General features: G+C 54.1%; 3 protein-coding genes across 4 annotated transcripts in view; 2 read left to right on the forward strand and 1 right to left on the reverse strand.

Moving 5' to 3' along the window:
- Window positions 1-4,535: 4,535 nt before the first annotated feature.
- Window positions 4,536-7,669, forward strand: SYS1 (SYS1, golgi trafficking protein). Of its 2 annotated transcripts, XM_027693937.1 has the most exons (3): window positions 4,536-4,727; window positions 5,384-5,451; window positions 6,033-7,669. In XM_027693937.1, exons 1-3 carry the CDS (start codon window positions 4,566-4,568, stop codon window positions 6,271-6,273), a joined length of 471 nt encoding a protein of 156 aa, XP_027549738.1. In that variant the 5' UTR covers window positions 4,536-4,565; the 3' UTR covers window positions 6,274-7,669. The 2 variants fall into 2 exon arrangements, with proteins under 2 accessions (XP_027549738.1, XP_027549739.1); XM_027693938.1 differs by lacking the exon at window positions 5,384-5,451 and having other exon boundaries at window positions 4,551-4,727.
- A 2,486-nt stretch (window positions 7,670-10,155) lies between these two features.
- LOC113972609 (neuritin-like) lies at window positions 10,156-15,321 on the reverse strand. Its single transcript, XM_027693890.1, has 3 exons — window positions 15,279-15,321; window positions 14,761-14,908; window positions 10,156-11,171 (listed from the first exon to the last, which is right to left on the reverse strand). The coding sequence occupies exons 1-3, from the start codon at window positions 15,319-15,321 to the stop codon at window positions 10,946-10,948; spliced, it is 417 nt and encodes a 138-aa protein (XP_027549691.1). The 3' UTR covers window positions 10,156-10,945.
- Window positions 15,322-19,018: 3,697 nt separating this feature from the next.
- The window catches only part of DBNDD2 (dysbindin domain containing 2), a 7,397-nt gene continuing 7,146 nt past the window's right edge, over window positions 19,019-19,269 (forward strand). The window contains exon 1 of the mRNA XM_027693822.1: window positions 19,019-19,038. The gene's annotated coding sequence lies outside the window, so the exon portion shown is untranslated. The remainder of the gene's footprint in view (window positions 19,039-19,269) is intronic.

Below are 19,269 nucleotides of genomic sequence, written 5' to 3' on the forward strand. Positions count from 1 at the left end.
CTCCACCAAAAATCTCTCCTGCATGGCACAGCATTGTCCTTACTGGGGAAGTTCTGCTTTGATAGAATGGAGAGGAGTCAGTCTGCCTGGCCCAGGGACCACACACATTGTCCATCCAAGTCACACCTGCATGCACAGTCCCTCAAGCAAACTGATCTTGGGCTTCTGGAAACAGAAAAGAAAATTAAACTCGACCCTAATGTACTTTCCAACCTTGAGAACAAATGTATCTAGCTTTACTAATGACATTTTCAAAGTGCATTGTGTAGATCCACATCTCTTCCCCACACACACGGAAACGTTCTGTGACTGTATCTCAAGAGAATCAGAGGAAATGCAGTCACAAAAATCATAGTATGGTTCTGTAAACCCATGGCCATAGAATAGCTTCCTTCATTTTGCCCTTCAAATGTTCAGTCTCAAAATGCTGACATTCTCCTGTCTGGATTAATGCAGAAAATCCGTGGGTATATCACATTCATGGAAAGCAACAGGACAAATGGGCCCAGCAAGCACAAAGGTACCACTGAAATGACATTTCCTGAAATGACTAACTACTAAACTACAAGGGAGAGAAGCAGAAGAAAAATAACATGCATGTTGAGAAACACATTTGTTCCGGGCAATGAATTCTAACATTCAAGGTGTGTCAGTTCCCTTCTCCCTTTAAAAACTGCAGTTGGCAGAGAAGTAACACAGGCTGGCCACCATTGTTCCTAACCCAGTGCTCAATATGAAGGGTTACCTAACTCTTGTGTTGAAAATAAAAAATAAACAGCTGTCAGTTACCAACACAATGCAAACATGCTGGAAGCGGAAGGGAGTGTCAGAATACAACACATTTGGAGGGTGAGGGAATCACATTTTTACATGACACGTCAAGAAATGTCTAGATAATCTTGAGAAGGCCACACACAGGGCCCTTTAGACAATTCTAGATCTACTGCAGTAGCCAGGAACAGAGATTCTCCAGCCAAGCTCAGCACAGCTCCTACAGGCAGATTTTAGACCGAGCTTGGAGCGGGACTCTTGAACACAAAGAAACCTTAAGTAGAGTTTTAAAAAAATCTCAGCTCCCAAAGCCCGTTCTGTACTCTTTGGAAAAACACACCTGCACACCACATGGGTGGAGGAAGAGGAGTGACTGAAAACTCTCATCCCGCACTTTGAGCCACTTAATGCCAACTTATTCTGGAAATGTGTGCTCTTAGCCTTACTGTCCCTTTGGCAAAGGTCACCTTAGCACAAATCCTACCTGCCTGGATCATTCAGACAGCACCACCCTTTGTACACCAGCTACTAAAATATGGATCACCTAAATAAACAGCTTCCTTTTTTAGGCCATGATTCCTGAGGAGGAAAAACAATATCCTCCTAGACAGCTATTTCTTACTGAAAGAATTCCTGGCTAAATAGGGCATTCTTTTTCCCCACTCCCGATAAAGAAGTGACCACAATAGTTGCACGTGATGCGGGTACACCCTCCAGGGGCATCTGCTATGTCCTGGGCACATTGCCACTTCTCCTTCCCTTGCTGCTCTTTGCAGCACGCAGGTGTCATGCACGAAACAGTCACTGGTTAAAAAAGGACGTTCTAACCAGAAGCCAAGCAAGCAGCACCCTAGAAATCATGATCTCAGTGTTTCCTTTTCCCCTTTAACACATGTTCTCTTCACAGCTGTCTCAGACTTCTGTTTGAACTAAAGAGGAAGAAAAGGAAAATTGAGAATGCCCCAATACAGTTTACTTTCCAGGTCCACTTTAAACCTTCCTCCACAGAGCAGGGGTGTGGGGCAAGCCTCCTCATGGGAAGAACACCCTCTTTTCCAGGGGAAGGGCATGGTTCCCTAAGCTGGAGCAGCCTGGAGAGGAGGGACAGCTGAATCAGGAGCACAGACAAACAAACATGACCATGCCCTCACAAAGGTCAGCCAGGAAACAAATTCACAAACTGGGCTGCAGCCGAGTCTCAGCACAAATGTCTTTGTGCCACAGCACTTCACCACATCTTAGGAGTTCTCTGCCTGCCCAGGGCAGGAAGGACCCTCAAATCACACCTCAAGCTCAGCTGCTGCCGTGCCCATGCAATGCCTTCAGTTAGAGGCCAGCAACCAAACAGGGAGGAGCCTCAAATTCAGGAGGAATTCAAGTCAACCCCTCCTAAAACACCAGCTCACATCTCGTGATCCCAGGGACCTTTGGATAAATCAGTTATTTGGCTGTGGAAAGACACACAGCAATTAATACCAACAGTCCTACCTTGCACTAGCTTGGAGTTTTAGTCAGCTATGATTAAACAACCAAAATTTTTGCTGGCATAGCTAAGTCAGTCCTATAAGGGACTATAAAAGAAAGAGGTAAGTGAGAATTAATATCTAAGTGCTGGCTTGCACATCTATGAGAGCCAAGCACAGCAGATTTCAGGAAAGGAAACCAATTTTCTACCTAGAATTAACAGAGGAAGTGTCGAGTATCACAATTTATGCTCAGCAATGTGCTGTCAGCAGACAGCCCTGACAGGGCCGGGATTTTCCTGTGTTCATTTCTGCACTGGCTGAGCTGGAGCTTCTGCAAAGATAAATTCTCCGAAGGCCCAAGTGAGAAATCAGCAGCAGTGGCTCACATCCACCACACACTGCCTCTGCCTTGCACAATCCTTTCCAGGAGCAGGTCCGGGAACAGGGAACAAAATGTGTCAAACCTGCCTCGGCACTGTGAAATTCACAGCATGAGGAAAGGAAAACACGCAGCAAAGCCGCTTAGGGAACTTCCCATATGAGGCATGGAAAAAAAGTCATGAGAGGCTGTCAGAGATCATAATCTGAGTTCCCGTAGCCAGAATATTCCACACCCACGACTGATGTGAGCCTATCACCTCCCATAGAAGCTGGAATCCCCTTTGGTCCTCCTCCTCCTCTCTTTTCCAGGTGACAATGGCTCTTGTGGCAACTCCCCCATCCACCGAAACACCCCGGGGCTGCCTCCTCTCCTTTTTCCAGCAAAGAACTTATCTTCAAAATGCTCCATTGTCCCAACCAGCCTTGGGGATTTTGCTATTCAGACAGTCACAATTCTCATACCTGAAGCCAAGCAAGCAGGATGTCTCACTGAGGCCACCAAAATGAGCTCCAGCAGCCAAGAGCTGACCACAGAAGGGGTACAGTAGAGCATGAGGGATTCTGGCATCTGGCCATTTCATGAGGCTAAAGAGAAGAAGCCACAATGTACCAGAAGAAACCTCCCCAAAGAAGCCAAGCCCTGCACACAACACAGCCCTGTAACAGAAAGGTGATGCCAGGGCATACCAGGACTGAAAACAACATCCTGGTGCCTGGTGGCCTAAAGCTAAAAAATGAGCACAGCTGGGCAGCAGCTGCCAAACAGCCTCAGTGCCTACAGGAACTGCCCTAGAGATGAAAGGAAATATCCAGGGACAATAATTTCTTGTATGTTTGGTATTTGTGTCTTTTTAGCAAGGGCTACTCTGACAAGTTATTGAATGCACTGACACCAGCGCAGATGGGCAGGGAGTGGGGTCTGGGGAAGCCTTATCTCCAAAATGCTCCACTGTCCCACGCAGCCTTGGGGATTTTACTATTCAGACACTGATAATTCTCATATCTGAAGCCAAGCAAGCGGGACAGCTCACTGAGGCTACCAAAACAAGACCCAGCAGCCAAGGGCTGATCACAGAAGGGGTATGGCAGGGCATCAGGGACTCTGTCTTTTTAGCAAGGGCTGGCCAGCCAAGTTACTGAATGCACTGGCTCAGGGCAGGGGCAGGGCTGGGGATGCCCAGGGCAGGTGGATGTGAGAGAGCCGGTGTTGGTCACCGGGCACAGAGCACACGGGCACCACCCAGTGCTGACAAACCTCTCCGTGTCACAAACCAAACAGTGCTGGGGCTCCCGGGATCCCCTCCCCACCACAGCCACCCGAGCAGCATTCGAGGGCTCGGGGCAATGCCCCAGCCCCCACTGAGCCCCAGTGCTCACAAACACAGAAACACACAATAGTCTGAACTGGAAAGGACCCACAGGGATCATCCAAGTCCAACTCCTGGCCCTGCACAGACACCACAACAATCTCACCCTGTGCCTGAGTGTTGTCCAAGCGCTCCTTGAGCTCTGGCAGCCTTGGGGCTGTGCCCACTGCCCTGGGGAGCCTGTTCAGTGCCCCACCACCCTCTGGGTGAAGAACCTTTTCCTAATATCAACCTAAACCTTCCCTGACACGACTGCAGGCCGTTCACCCCCGAGCAGAGAGCAGCGATCAGCGCCTGCCCCTCCGCTGCCCCGCGTGAGGATGTCGGAGACCACAGCCTCCTCTTCTCCAGGCTGAACGGGCCAAGTGCCCTCAGCCGCCGCTCGCGTGGCTCATTATAACAGCCCTGAAGCACACGCGGTCTTTCCGAAAACAACAAAACCCTCGGCGAACACGCAAACGAGCCCGGGTTGCCCCGTGCCCGGGGGGGGGGCTGCGGGAGGGGCCGGCGCCGGGTCCTCCCGCGCGCCAGGGGGCGCTGCGGCGGCGGCGCGGCCCGGGCGGCGCGCGGCGGGCCGGCAATGGCGGCGCAGTTCCGCAGCTACGTGTGGGACCCCGCGCTGATCGTGGCGCAGATGGTGCTGCTGCAGGCGGGCTACTACAGCTCGCTCGGGCTCTGGCTCGCCCTCCTCGGCACCCTGGGCAGCACTGGGCCCTCCCTCCAGCAGGTCTTCAGCGACGAGGTGAGGGCGCGCCCCGGGAAGCCGCCGTGGGCACACAGGCCTCTGGGGCGGGGTTGGGGGTGTTCTGGGGGAGTCAGACCCCGCTCCCGGTGTTAGGGAGAGCCCCCCGCCCAGGGAGCACCCCGGTGTGGGGGCAGAGGTCCCCCAGCCCCGTGTAGCTGCCCCCCAGCAGACAGACCCGCTGTCTGTGTAGGTGCCCCCAGAGTAGAGCCCTCCCTTTGAATAAGGGGTGCCCTTGGGTAGAGGCAGCACCTCCATGTGCAGATAGTACCCTGGGTTAGAGACAGTACCCCCATATAGAGACAGACACCCTGTATAGGTTGGTACCCCTGTGTAGAGACACCACCTCGCTGTATAGGGGATACCCCCTTACAGAGACAAACACCCTGTATGGGAACCCCAGTATAAAGGCAACTGCCCCTGCCCATATAGGTAACCCCAGTATGGACCCCCCCCTCCCCGGTTTAAGAGGTTCCCCCCAGCATAGAACTAGACCTTTCCCTTTCCCATAGGTTCCCCCAGACATTCAGACAGAGCTGCCCAGGCTCCTGGTGTAGTTCCTGATCCGTGTGGGGCCGTGCTGATGTGGCTGGGCCACGGGAGCAGATTTTGGGCTACAATTTGTGCCGCGGGTTCCTACTAATAGTCCCATGTAGATTTTAGGCTTCTCAACCCCGCCGGGGAGGCTCTCCATGATGGCTTTCATCCTCAATGCACTCACCTGGTAAGTCTGCAGCCAGCTGGAGCACCTGCGTCTTGTCCTTCCTTAACGTTGAACCATAAGAGAATTCAGTGTGATGTCCTGCCTCTCTGAAAGCATCTCCCAAAATCCCTGTGCCTGGTTGAGCATGTCTGCTGAGGGCAGTTGGGAACTGCTGACTCCTGGCTTTCTAGAACCTGGAAAAGTCATTTAACTTCACTGCCTCAATTTCCCAGCTGGGAATGAGGTTTGCTTCCGTGAGAGATTTTACTGAAAGTTAGAATTAATGGATCTCAGCAAACACTGATCTGTAAAGATTTATGAATTTTGCCGCTGCACAGAGATTACTGGGGGAGATAGTTTAAAAATTCCTGCCTGTTCTTTGCACTAAAATCTCCTTTCCCTGCCATCACGTACTTAAAAAGCTGTAAGAATGTAAGTCTTGCTGCAGTGGCTGGGAGAGAGGTCAAACCCAACCTATTCTTAAAACATTTGAAGAAGTTTTAAAACCGCTAAATAACCAGAGCACTGCTGACAGCTCTTGCTGCACCCCCTTTTCCGTGGGCCCAGCGCATCTCATTCACCTCTCGCCTTTCCCTTTGCAGCGCCCTGGCCTTGCTGTACTTCATCCGCCGCGGGAAGCAGTGCCTGGACTTCACGGTCACGGTCCACTTCTTCCACCTCCTGGGCTGCTGGATCTACAACTCGCGCTTCCCGTCGACGCTGACGTGGTGGCTGGTGCACGTGGTGTGCACGGCGCTGATGGCGGCCATCGGGGAGTACCTGTGCATGCGGATAGAGCTGCGGGAGATCCCCCTCAACTCCGCCCCCAAGTCCAACGTATAGACTCGCCCTGGCGACAAAAACATGCTGCGTTACGCCGTTGTTTCCAGCACAAGTGCATCCGATAATGCCTCAGAATCATCCCTGAAGAAGCACAGCAGGTCTGTTGAGACTTTGTTATTAATTTCCCCCCCCCCCCCCCCCGGATCTCGGTGACTGCATGAGTGTGAGCGTCTCCTCTGGCATCAGTTGGCAGCGGGGGAGGAGCAGATGTTTTATTTTGTTAACACAAAGCATTAATGTGACTGTATGGAGAGTGTCCCCTTAAACTCTTCGCTCAAGGGACTGTTAAAAGCCAGGTAGCAAAACTTGGTGCGTGAGGAGCATTTGGAATCTAACGATGTGGGAGTGCCCTGTGTGGGGAACACAGTGGTCAGCTCTTCTTGCGGGAGCTGGCACGGTGAGCAGTGGGGCTGGGAGCTGCTGCTTCCAATCTGTGACTGATTTGGGCTTTGGTTGGGAAAGGAGTCAAGGAAGTGAATGGATGGGGAAAAGGAAAATGGTTGTACTTACCTGAATCACCAGCTGAGTCACTAAATAACCTATAACGTTAGATGGGTTGGTTTGCTGTTTCCATGTTTGATACATAGAGGTGACAGACGGCAGTTTGCTGAAGAAATCTTTTGTAATAATAAAAACATTGTGTTGCTGTGAGTGTGTTATGGCTCTCCTGGGAAGCTGAGCCCTTCAAGGAGTACCATGAGTGTCTGTATCATGGCAACAGAAGGATGCAGCCAGAGAACACCTGGCTGTGAGATGCCCACTGTCTGGGGCACACAACATTTCCTACAATAAACATTGCATACCTCTGCTCTGAAAGGAAGGCATCAGGGAGTGCTGTCTTGGGAAGTCAGCTGGCATAATCCCACTTCAGGAGGAGTGCCAGCAGTCCAGGATCTCTCCATGTTCAGCCTGAGGCTGGAGGTGTCCTGGAGCCACCTGCTGCTCTTCCCATTGTCTGGGTGTTCCTGCCTGGCTTCAGAATTCTAGCAACAGATCTGGTTTGATAGAGGTGATGTTAAATAAGAGACTGCAGTTATTTCTTGAAATAACAGGATGTGCCTTTATTTAGAGAGACTTCAAACAAACTTCACAAGGCAGTGACACCCCCTTACTGCTGAGGGGCCACAGCTTGGTGGTTCCTCCAGATCCCACAGCCCAAGCAAGGAGACCCACATCCTGCCTGGATTCTGCTGAGGGATGACCAGTTTGTGCAATCCCAAACAAGGACCAAGCCAGGTCTAAAGACAGATTTTTCTCCTGTGCAGCATCTTACTGCAGTAACTTCCCTTTGTACATTAATATTTGTAATGTTAATTTGCATAAGTTATTTGCTAATTCAACTTGTTGAAAAGTGGTGGGATGATGTGAAGATACAGAAGTTGATAAACTCTTTAAAGCTGCTCTTTTGACTTTTGTTCTTGGGGAACTGAGCTGTATTTCAGTCCCTGCTCTCACACTCAGACACTGTAAATTGAGGCAGGATAACATCCTGTGCTTTACATAACTTGGCAGGGCTGCCTCAGAGGAGGATTTCTGTCTAAACAAATGTAACCAGCACTTTTTATATTCTGGGATTTCACCAGGAGCCCTTCCTGACCAAACCCCCTGTAAGCAGAGTTTCAAACAGCAGCAGCCTTTCAAAGGGAAGAGTTTACGCAAGTGTTTTTCTGGGCAGGAGCCAGCCTGGAGGGCCACCCCGAGGTCACTTCCTAGGGCTGCCCCTGCAGCAAGACAGTCCATCCCTTCTCAAAATCAGCTCAGTTCTCATATACAAGGATACTTGCCTTTCTCCCAGTCACCTCAGCCTGGATATAAACTGGTCTCCAGTAGGTGCCAGTGTCTCCCTCAGAAAGGAGGAGCAGGAGTGTGCCTGTGGTTGGGATCAGGGCGGAGCAGAGGGCAGTTCTGCCTCGGGGTGACAAGCACTGGAGTGTTGTTAGTCATCTTTTAAGACTCCCTCAGGGTCATTTTGTCCTCTCCTGCTTTTTGTTGCTGTTCTTGAGAAAGAACATCTCAGTCCTGCAGGGACAGGGAAAGTTTGCAGGTTTACCTCAAGGCTTAACACCACACCAAAGCATGCTGTGAACTCTGTGTTCTTCGGGGTTGTTCTTAGGGTAAGTGGGAGCTAAAGACTAATTACAGTGAACATGAGACCAAGGAGGGAAAGCCACATTCTTCCAGAGTTGCTGTGAGCCCATATTAACAGAGCTGCTACCTTTGTTCCCCTGCAAGAACAGAGATGAAGACTTTGGACCAAGGAACACTTACCCTTTCTTTTTGAATGCATAAGATATGCTGTAAATGCTTCAGCAGCCTCCCTGGGGGGTGAAATCTGGGTACTTTGCATCTGGAGAGGCTCAGAGTCTCTCTGAGCCAGGAGAAGAATCCTTGACAAATGTGGATTTCACACTGAGGCTGCAGGACACCCCAGGAGCTGCACTGCGTCAGCAGGAGTGTGCTGTAGGGTCAGAAATGCTTTCTGAAAGGCTGCTGACTGCCCAGGGGGACTGAATCTGGGTATTACTCTTTTTTTAAAGGAATTCTACTGTAATTGTCCTAGTCCTAGAGGAAGTTCTGCTAAAAATGAAATATTGATTGAGGAAACTCATCACTCCCATACTGTGAGACCTAATTTTCTCTCACATGCTTTCAGTCAGATTTAGAAGCACCTTTGGCTTTAAAAAAAATCTGCTGCTCCATACCAGAACAGTGGCAGATGGTCTTTGTTTCTTAATGAATCTTTGGGGTTTTTTATGTGCAATAGTTGAGGGATTTGCTTCCAGGGAAGATATGTCCCAACACCTGCTCTTCTCAAAGACAGTGGCAGTGTCAGCCAGCCATTGCCATCCATGATTTTGCAAAAAGAAGACTTGGAGATTGAGAATTTTACCTTCCCTTTCCTCAAAGCTGTTTCAGAGTAGAAAGTTTTAACAGAGAGGAACTCCAGATTCAAAGAGAAGGTAAGGGTTGTGGGATATTGGGGGGCTGTGCTTATCTGTTTTCCTAAAGGCATCAAACAGCTGTTCTGAACAAAGAGCAAGTACAGGATTTGGATCCAAAATAACTCCTGCCTTGGTTGTACATGACACCCACCTGCTTCAGCTTTCCCCAGCTACAAAACACAGGCAGGACAAGAGGTAACAGGGCAGGGGGAACAGGATCAAACAACAAACACTGCTGTTGGAGTGGAAGAAAAATTAAAGAATGAAGCATCTGAGTGGTTCACTCCAGGTTTTGCCGTGCTCTGGTTTCCCCTGTCTCCACTGCTCACCCTAAGGCTTTGTGCCCCAGATGCTCAGTACTGAGTACATAAGTAACAACTCTGTTTGCAGAAAGTCAAGTTGCACTGTTTGAACACCAGCTGCTCCTCCCTGACTTATTTCTTGGAATTTGCCTCAATTGATTTGTTCCCTTCTGCTGCTGCAGGAGCAGAGTGTTGATGGTAGTGAAGGTAAGAGGAAGAACACGTGAGTGCCAAAGGAGAGCAGTGTGACCCAGCACCACTGTTGGCAAAAAGATCCTTTGCTGTAGAAGCTTGCCCAGCACCTGGAACGCATCCAGTGGGATCTGTGGGGCTGGCAGGGCCCTGGGTCCCCTGCTCACAATGTAGAGCACATCCCCCACTAGTTACAGCTCCCATGGCCCCGTGCAGCCAGGAGGGCACAGAGCTCCAGCAGCATCCTTAAAACACAGACTTCCTTGGACTGCCCAAGAATATTGCTGTGTTTCTCTAACATATTCAGAAATCACTTGCAAACACCCCTCTGTTCCAAATACTTGCAGGCTTGTACTGAAGCTGCAAAACTAACAGCATTCTGAGCCACAAAAGAAGAAATTGTGCTGTCGAGCAAAAGCCAGGACAAACAACTACCATGCTGTAGGCTCTACAACACACTTTAATACTCTGGAATTACACACTTCTACCCACAGAGCTGCTTACAGGTACCTTGGGGAAAGCTTCAAAGCAGGAGTTGCTATAAATCCCTTTTGTCCTGCCTTGACACTCTCCCTCAATGAAAATATTTTTGCTCTCTATGTCCTTAGAAAAGGGATTTACACATAACACAGGAGTTACTCAGGAATCCAGATGTGTGCAAGACAAGTCATGCAACTGTGATTATTCTTCACCAGGGGTTTCACCATGTCCTTGAAGCAAAAGGGCCAATACAGGGCAGAAGGTCTCCCTTATGCCTGTGACAGGACAGACACCACCCCCTGCACCTCACAGAACAGTGGTAAAAATGCCCATCTTGTTCTCAGTGCCCAAATCCAAAACTTGGAGAGTTGATCTAGTGGGAAGAGTCAGCAAAGTAAACAGGTTTCCTTCCAGTAGCCACAGAAGAGTGGGAAGAGTCCAACATTTGCCATTTTTCCAGAATTTATCACTTTTCCCTAAATCCTCTGCCCCATACCTATAAGCTCCCAAATTCTCCAGACAGCCAGATCTGTGTCTGTGTCTTGAAGCAGAAGTGGACAGGCATTATTCCAAATTACAGACCAACAGGAGCACCCAGGAGATTCTGCCAAGCTCTCCCATGTCCCACAGGCACAGGATGGAGCCGAGTGTCTCTGAGCTCCGCACAGGATATTCCTCAGGTTTGGAAAAAGGATCAGAAAGATGCCATGGCACAAACTGCCACTGCCTTTGATGGGATACTCACAGAGCTGCAGTTTATAAGTTCACCCAAGTGACAATGAAGGGGATACTGAGGATGGAAACGTTGGGAACGTGGGTCCAGGCAGAGCTTTGGGCCATGCTGGGGCTGCAGAGGTCGAACAAGCTGCCTTGAAATCTGTTTTTTCGGGACTCCCTTCTCAGCGTCTCCCAGACAGCTGCTGCTTCCTTCTGGCATTCCCAGAGCGCTGTCAGGGCACAGGTGTGGAATTCATCCCAGTACCTGCAGCCAGGGGAGACACCACACTGTCAGTCCCTTTGCATTCCCACAGTGCTGGATGCCAGGCAGAGCCTCCCTGCCCCGATCCTGCCCTCTGAGCAGCGACAGCCCCTGTGTTTTGTGCAAGTTGCCCAGACTATTCATCCCCTCCATCATCTGCCAGAGTATCTTGGCTAAAACTCCAAACCTCAAAACACTGAAATTATTTAATCTTTTTTTTTCCCCCAGTCTCTGGAAGTCAATAAAATTCATTATTTTCCATCAACAAATGTTTCCCTTCAGCACCAAGCACCCTGAGTATCTCACACAGGCTGCAAACAAAGGCCCAGCGCATCTCATTCATTGCTTTCTCCAAGCTTTCTCCAAGTGGAGTCAAGGGCAAATGGGAGCACAAAGCACAGAGAAGGACAGCAGCTCCCACAGAGCATTGCAGCATTAACTGAGGTATGGGCAGGGGCAGGAGGAGTTATTCACTGTGTTCTCATTAGAATCATCTCCATTTATCCGCTGGGTATTGCCTGTGCAAGTAGATGTTCAGTGTTCAGAGGCTTCTGGGAGGAAAAAAACAAGACAGGCGAAGATAACCCATGGTCCTGCAGGAATAAACTGGGAGCTGCTCACTGAAGACCCCTTTGCCTGCCTCTCCTGTGGACAGCAACTTGGGGTTTATTTTCTCTTCCAGACTAGAACCAGACAGGGAAGAGCCCCAGCAGAAACAGGGCTGAAAACCACAGCCCCCAAGAAAACTCTCCCAGGAGGGACACAGTGACACCACCCCACCCATCCCAGCACACCGGGGCCAGTGCCACATGGGATGATCCCATGATGCATTCACCCAGAGCAGTATCCAGCCTACCAAGGCTTCATCCCTTCCCTGAGCTCCTTCCTTACCTTTGGTGAAGCCCCGTGGGGGCACTGAAGCAGCTGGGTTTGAGCCCTTTCCAGTGAGCTCTGTGCCCACCGGTGCCAGGCTGAGCAGGATGGGGTGGGTTCCAGCTGTCTGGGGACAAGGGCAGCAGGGACCAGGCTGGGCCATGTCCCCCCTGTATGGTGTGAAGGAGGACCAGAACAGGCACCCCCCCTAGGTTTTTTTGGCTGCTGAGTATGGGACAACCAGACTGTACCAGACTCCCCAAAGGCTGCTGTTGGTGCTGCTTTGTGACAGGGAGGGCACCCACAGCCTGGCAGGTTCTGTGTCCTCCTGAGCATGTCTGTAAGTCCCAACCCAGCTGAATTCACAGTCGAGGTCTCTGTTTTGTAGGTATGCACTCAGGAAATAAAACAGCAGGAGCCCAAGTCTTAGCAAATGCCACGGGAACCTCTGGAAGTGGTTCCTTTCCAAAGTTAAAACTTCCTCATAGGACAGATAATGCTCTATGACACACTTGCCACTGACCTTCCCCCATGACTTCTTTCAGAGAGAGTTTCTTATACCTGAAAAGTAAATCTTCAAAGGAGCGCATGCCCTGACACCCAACACTGGGACAAGGCAGGCACCAGCCACAGGCAGCACCCCCTGAGTCCCAGGGGGCTTCCCAGGCTCTGCCAGCCCCCAGGCCAGAGCAAGCTGCACCCCCAGGCACCCCTGCCCTCCCCTGCACCTCAGCTCTGCTGTCCTGTCCTTGGGCACCACCTCCAGCCCCTGGCAAGCTGGGACTGCCTGGAGGACAGGAGCAATTGCTCTGTCACCTTCCCTGTGTGTGCCAGGACACCAGGCACACGTGCCACCCCTGGGGAAGGGGCTGCAGCCCAGCTGGATGAGCGGGGACCCTGCACACTGGAAGGGGCCAGCTCAGTGCTGTGGGGGTGCCAGTGCTGGAGATGACACCCTGTGCACACAGGCAAACACCAACACTCTGCTTGCTTAGCTGTCCTACGGGGGCTCACATCAGAACACCAGCTGTGGGAGAGTTCATTAAACTGAGTCACTGTGGCAGAATAAACGCTCCCAGATAATGAGAAAACCTGGTGCCAGCCCAGGCAAACTCTGGCACTCCTGAGCTGCAGCAGCAGAAGGCAGCTCTGCCAGGTGAGAGTTAAACCTGGCCCGTGTCTTCAGGCAAAAGAAGGTTGGAGGAAGGTGAAGGGGGATGGCAGCTCCTGCCTGGATCTGCTTTCAGCCGGGATGGCAATTCCCAGTGCTTCACCCTTCACAGCCCCCATCTGCTCAGGCAGACTGTTGGCAAGTGAGTTGCTGCTCTAGGGCAGCACCACACACAGAGCTGAGACACCACCAGCTCCCCCAGCAGGTCCTGGTTCCATGTCCATCCCACACTCCTGGAGCGGGGACCACAGCACCAGGAATGCAAACAGCGGTGGATAAGACTGAGAGTCAAAGGCAAATAATTCGAAAATACCTGGCAGGAAGCAGGGACATCATCAGCTTGCTCCTCCAGGCACAGCAAACCTGGCTAGCAGTGCATTAGGACCAGGAGAAGAAGCTGGCATGTCCCTGAAGGTGCAGAGCAAGGGAGATCCCAGGACCTGTTCTGCAGTGGTTTGTGCCCCAAAGCTGTCAGAAAACCTCAATTTGCACATTTCACAGGAGCGTCAGCAAAGGAATCACTCCTCCAGCAGTCAATGGCAGCATGGGCTGGGCTGCCTGCTCAGGTGTGTTTTCATACCAAGAAGCCTCATTTAACAAAATCAAAAAAGGTATCAATTGCTGTCCAAACCAGAGCAGGCCCCATTTCAACCCAGCCTTAGGCACGTCCCAGAGACACTCTTCATCCTGAGCCAGGCTGTCTCCTGGAGAAGGGGGAATACAGAGCAGGTCACAGCCTGCAGGGTGGTTTCCAGCAGCTCGAAAACCTGACCCCAGGGCACTCAGTCCTCTGCCTGGCCCTGCCAGGTTTCCACTGCCCCCAGGCATGTGGATTTTCCCTTCATTGTTGTCTGCATTTCCTTGTAACTTCTGTTCGCTCCCCACAGCTCGCTGCTGGGGACACAGGGCTGCCTCCATCTCTGCAAACACTTCCACCTTGCTGCTTCTTTCCCCAAACCTGCCCAACACCACCCCTCGTTACCCAGCTCTTCTTCAGTTCTGCTCAAGTTAACACCCTCCTAACACTGTCATCTCAGGGCATCGCTACAAACTCAGGAAAACCAGGGCTGGGCAAATCCAAGCCTGAAGGACGAAGGGTCTGGGCGGGGAGGGACAAGGCTGGCTTTGGGCAGCAGGACCCACTGGGGGCTGGGTGCAGGCTGCTCCTGGCAGCACTGGGCCCTGGGGCAGAGCAGCCACCTGCACATCACTGCCTGAAACTTGGGGTCCAGGGGAGACTTTCCTGGGGAGCAGAGCAGGTCAGGTCCCACCATCCCTGCTCCTCCCAGCTGCAGGCATGCAGAGGCTGGCAGGACAAGTTCTAGGGGCTGGACCTCCTTGACCAGGGAGACAAACTCCGGTGGGAGACAAGCAGGAGATGGACAGATGGACAGACAAAGGAAGGGAGCTCACCAGGTCTATATGAAACCAGAGTGAGGTGTGGAACACATGAGTATGTGCAGGCATGATAGGACCCGGGAGGGCTGGAAGAGAAGACTTCACACAAGGGCAATATCAAAAGCCACGCTGGCCATGCACTGTACTCACCTGCAGACTCGATGCAGCCCCTGCATCTCGATGCCCTCCTCCTCCTCGTAGGTGGCCATGCTGTCCCCCAGCTTGAGGACGCAGTCCGAGAGGCCCCGGTAAGCGTCGGCGCAGGCGGGTCCCGCTGCCAGCAGCCCGGCCAGGTGCCCTGCGAGCACCGGGGGGGCCAAGTGAGCAGGGCACCTCTGGGGATGGAGCCCGCCTCCGCCCCGGGGTGTCCCGGCCCCTTCCACGGCGGACGGCCCCGAGCCCCCGCCGCCCCCCGCCCGAGCCCGGCACTGCCGGCGTTCGCCGAGAGCCCGGTGGGCACGGGGGGACCCCCGCCCAGTCCGCCCGGGATGCACTCCCGGCCCGGGGCGGAGGGCAGGAACCGGCGGGGGGCACGGCCGGGGAGAGCCGCGAGGACCCGGCCCGGGACGGAGGGAGAAAAGGAAGGAGGGAGGGAGCGAAGAAGGGAGGAAGGGAAAGGACCCCTCATGGCATCGCCCCCCACCCGGACGGCCCAGACACCCCCTCACCCAGGGCGAGGAGCAGCACGGCCGGACCCCTCCGCTGCCCCATCTCGCCGCCGGCTCCGCCCGGGCTGGGGCTCCAGCCCCGCTGCCGGTGCCGCTGCCCGCACCCCCGGGCCCGGCAGCGCTCCCCTCGCTCCCGCCTCCGCGGGGAGAGCGCCCGACCCCGGTCGCCGCTAATAAGCGGCTTCGGCCGCGGCTAATTAAGGAGGAGGCTGGGCTGAGGCTCACGAGCGCTCGAGGGCACCCCCGGGCCCAGCCCCCGCACCCCCGGCTCCTGCATCCCGCAGCCCCGGGATCCCGCAGCCCTGCCCGTCCCAGCATCGCATCCCCCGGCACTCTCTGCAGCACCCACGGCTCCCACACCCTGCACCCCCTCCAGGACCCTGCACCCATGGGGCCCATGGCACCCCGGCACCAGCACCCTCACACCAAAGCCCCCCGGACCCTCCCCACCACAGCCTGTGCTGCCCACTCCACGTGTCCCCCCGACTGGGGGACATGGGACAGTGCCCACTGCCAGCAGCAGGAATCTGGGCAGGGCAAGGATCCCTTGCTCAGCTTTGGGCTCTGGACTGGCACAGGTTAAGTCAATGTAGGGTGGGAAGCAAAGCCCGGAGATTCAAAGCCTTAAACATCAGCACCTACAGCTCCAAAACCTTCTGTCCAGATCCTGCCTCCAACCATTCCCAAGGCTGTCATGGCCTTCAGGGCATCCACTGGGATTTTGCATCCCTGCGGCCTGATCCCGGCTCTCACCCCAGGAGTCCCCTTTGCTCCCACAGGAAGGGAAGCAGGAGGTTTCCTGCCTGCTTTGGGAGCATCGCTGCAGGGGCTTGTCACCCACCCTGGAGCTGCTCCAAGTGGCACAGTTGTTTCAGTCAGGCTACTGATGCACATTCCATGTGCCACCAGCCACCATGACCCAGAGGTGCCCCTGCATCCCCACACGCAGGGTATGTGGCAGTCCCCAACACAAGCCACCATCCTCTGTGCTACCACAGCCCCTGTTACCCAAAGCAACTCCAGAGCCCTGCAAATGTTCCTGCAAAGCAGAACTAGCCAGCCCTGAGTGGCTCCTGGATTCCTGAGGGCTGGATCAGTACCTGACTTCTTCAACAAAGGGGGTCAATGGCTGGGAAGGGCTGGAACAGCTGAACCCCAGCTCTGCCACCGACGTGCTGCAAGGCCTTTGTCACCTCTGTTGATGCAGGAGGATTAAAAAAAGCTGCCTGGCCCAGGGAAGTTGGTGCATTTACTGGGGGCAAACACATCACAGCTGAACACGGCTTGCAGCATGGCTGGGAAGGAGCCAGCCTGCCCAAACTATGGGGCAAGAAAGCAAGAGTGCAGGGCAAGGGGGCTTCCCCCACCCCGGCCTGATGCAGAACTTCCCCTCACTCTGTTCAGGCGTCTGCCCAAGTGCTCCAGGAGTGCCCCTTCTTCACCCAGAGCTGGGGCTGGGTGTCCTGCTGCCTGCACATCCCCTCCCAGCTCTAGCAGCTCCCGTGCCAGCAGCAACCATGGGTTGGGGCCCCAGGATGTGGGGACACAACATCCCAAGGCTTGGCAGGAGCCTTCCCCAGCAGGGACCGTTAGCACTGGGACTGGGATCCTTCCCCTGGGACAGGGCATGGCCAAGGAGCCAGCTGGCTCCTGGCACAGTGCTGTGAACCCCATCCAGGCTCCCCCCACCTCTCCTCACCCGCGGAGATGCTCCGTTTCTCAGCAGCCACATTCCTTCAAGGGTGTTTATGGCTCTTCTTTCTCCCCACCATCCCAGGCTGAAATCGCCCCTTTTAAGGGAGCCACAGGGCCACGAGTTGCTGGAGCCTTGCCTGCTGCAGGCTGCTTCCCTGAGATGTATCGCATCATTTACTGGGAAAGAAGCCTTGCCTTGCCTTGCCTCTCGTTTTTCTCTTGACTCCACAGTTTCCTGGTGGAGTCAAGCTGCAGCTCACTCCCAGCCCCGTCCACGCACGCCTCCTAGAGAATAAGATCTATTTTCACCAGCAAATGATTCACCTGCGCCTGGAACTGGTTTACCTTTCCCTGAGCAGCCAGTTTCTCCCCAGCTCCATCCTCACCCCACAACTCCCTGACTCACCTCCCAAACCTCTAATAGATGGGAAAAACCTGAGTGGGAAGGTCAGGAGGAACAAGTCACCTTACATTTTCTCCTGATGACAGGTGCACTTTGATGCTGGTGCCCTGGGGGTGTGGGCAGGAGCTGGGCTCTGTGTCGTGGAGAGAAGAGGTGTCATTCCAACCCGGGCTGGTGACCCAGGGACCTGAGCACTTGCGGTTATGGTGAGGGTTGTTGACACAAGACAGTGCTGTGAGCCTGCACTGGAGGCACAAGGGAGGCAGGGATGCTGCAGCAGCTGAGACAGACCCTGCAGGTAACTGGCAAGGCTTATTCTTAGGGCTCCCTACCAGAAGTGGAGACTCCACTGACTCCAGCGTCACCTCTGTCCCCTCTCACCTTTTGGCCAGGGGCAGGCACACTTTGCTATGAGGGAAAAAAAATCATTATGTGGAGCTGGCTTGCTTGCAGTGGTTTAATTGCAATAAAATATGTGCCCCGCTGAGCGGCACGGCTTGTGCTGAAGAGCCAGGATGAGTCAGGCCCCGTGCAGATGATATCACTGCTTTTCCAACGCCCTCCCAGCAAGGCAGGACGGAGGGGCCACAGCAGTGAGGGGCCTGGGAACATGTCACTCTGCACGGGCAGCACCCTCATGTGCTGTCCCTGCAGCGGGGATTCTGGATGCAGTGAGCCCGAGGGAACTCGGGGTGCTCCAGAAACTCGTGTGTGCACAAACAGCCCCCACGCCTCGCAGCAGTAACCGGTGCCAATCGACACAGACATGTCACATAGCAGAGACCTGAGCTAATCCCGCAGCCCTGCCTGCTCGCCTCCCTGCTGGCAAGGCAGGGCAGGGCAGGGCAGGGCAGGGGGGCAGCAGGGACGGTGGGGAAGCCGGAGGCCACAGGGAGCTGTGAGCAAGCCAGCGCTGGCAGGTACCCAGCAGAGATTTGCTGCTGCAGCTCCTCAGAGACCACAAACCCCCACTCTTGCTACACCAGCCTGGTCCCCCCCAGCCACAGTGTTGGCATCCCACGCTGTGTGGAAACCATCAGGCAGATCTGAGGGTGCTTATAGATAGGGATCAACATTTAGGTGGACAAAACCACCCGCTGAAGGCAGCAGCTACGGGCAAGCGCACAGGGTGCAGGCTCCGGGTCCCCAGCACAGAGCCGGTTTTTGGCAGCAGAAGGTCCCACGGGGTGTAGAGGGGGACAGCAAAGCAACAGTAGCCAAAATAGAACTGGGACACAAACAATACCGAGTTATCTTTTGTTATGCAGACAGTGAGAGGAACACACTCAGAACGGGACAGGCGGGACACGCCACAGACACTGGAAACTCCCTTCCAGCCAGAGTAAAAGGGCACAGTGGATGCCCCCCCTCCCGGCTTGGCAGTGACCAGGCAGTGGGCAGAGCTGGCGCTGGGCACTGCGAGGCACTGACTCACCCTGCTGAGACACAGGAAGGAGGCGGGCGGCCAAATCCGCTCCTCTGCCAAGGAGCAGCCCTGATGTGCAGGGCTGAACGTGGGAGAAAACACCCCAAAGTGGGGTCTGCTGGGGATGAGGGTCTCACAAGGCCAGGAGTGAGCTGGGGAGGGAGCTCCTTACCCATCCGTGCAGTGTGCTGTCCTCTCCCACGTGAATGCGTGAGTTGGGCATTTAGAGAAGAAAAGTAAAGAAAAGCAAAGGAAAAGCAAGGACGAATGGTAACTGTGCTCCCTGCCCAGGCAGAGCCCCTGCCTCCCCCCGCCTTCCCCCCACCAACCTCCTGCCACGCGTGGCACAGCCCCTGCCAGACCCGCAGCCCGACACTGCGGGTGCTGAGCTCTGCCCGGAGCGGGTGTGGAGGGGTGGCCCCGCTGCAGCGACCCTCCCTGGGGGCCAGGGACCCTGCGTGGGGACT

This window comes from Neopelma chrysocephalum, unplaced genomic scaffold, assembly GCF_003984885.1.
Source record: "Neopelma chrysocephalum unplaced genomic scaffold, ASM398488v2 Primary Assembly neopelma1_94, whole genome shotgun sequence".
In the NCBI taxonomy this organism is placed as follows: Eukaryota; Metazoa; Chordata; class Aves; order Passeriformes; family Pipridae; genus Neopelma; species Neopelma chrysocephalum.

Excerpts from the sequence above, each read along its gene's own strand:
- SYS1 (XM_027693937.1), top strand. The coding sequence starts at position 4,566 with ATGGCGGCGCAGTTCCGCAGCTACGTGTGGGACCCCGCGCTGATCGTG. Across the intron at positions 4,728-5,383 it reads AGCAGGTCTTCAGCGACGAG|ATTTTAGGCTTCTCAACCCC; the intron begins GTGAGGGCGCGC and ends AGTCCCATGTAG. Across the intron at positions 5,452-6,032 it reads ATCCTCAATGCACTCACCTG|CGCCCTGGCCTTGCTGTACT; the intron begins GTAAGTCTGCAG and ends TTCCCTTTGCAG.
- LOC113972609 (XM_027693890.1), bottom strand. The coding sequence starts at position 15,321 with ATGGGGCAGCGGAGGGGTCCGGCCGTGCTGCTCCTCGCCCTGG. Across the intron at positions 14,909-15,278 it reads CGTGCTGCTCCTCGCCCTGG|GGCACCTGGCCGGGCTGCTG; the intron begins GTGAGGGGGTGT and ends CGGTGCTCGCAG. Across the intron at positions 11,172-14,760 it reads GGGCTGCATCGAGTCTGCAG|GTACTGGGATGAATTCCACA; the intron begins GTGAGTACAGTG and ends CCCTGGCTGCAG.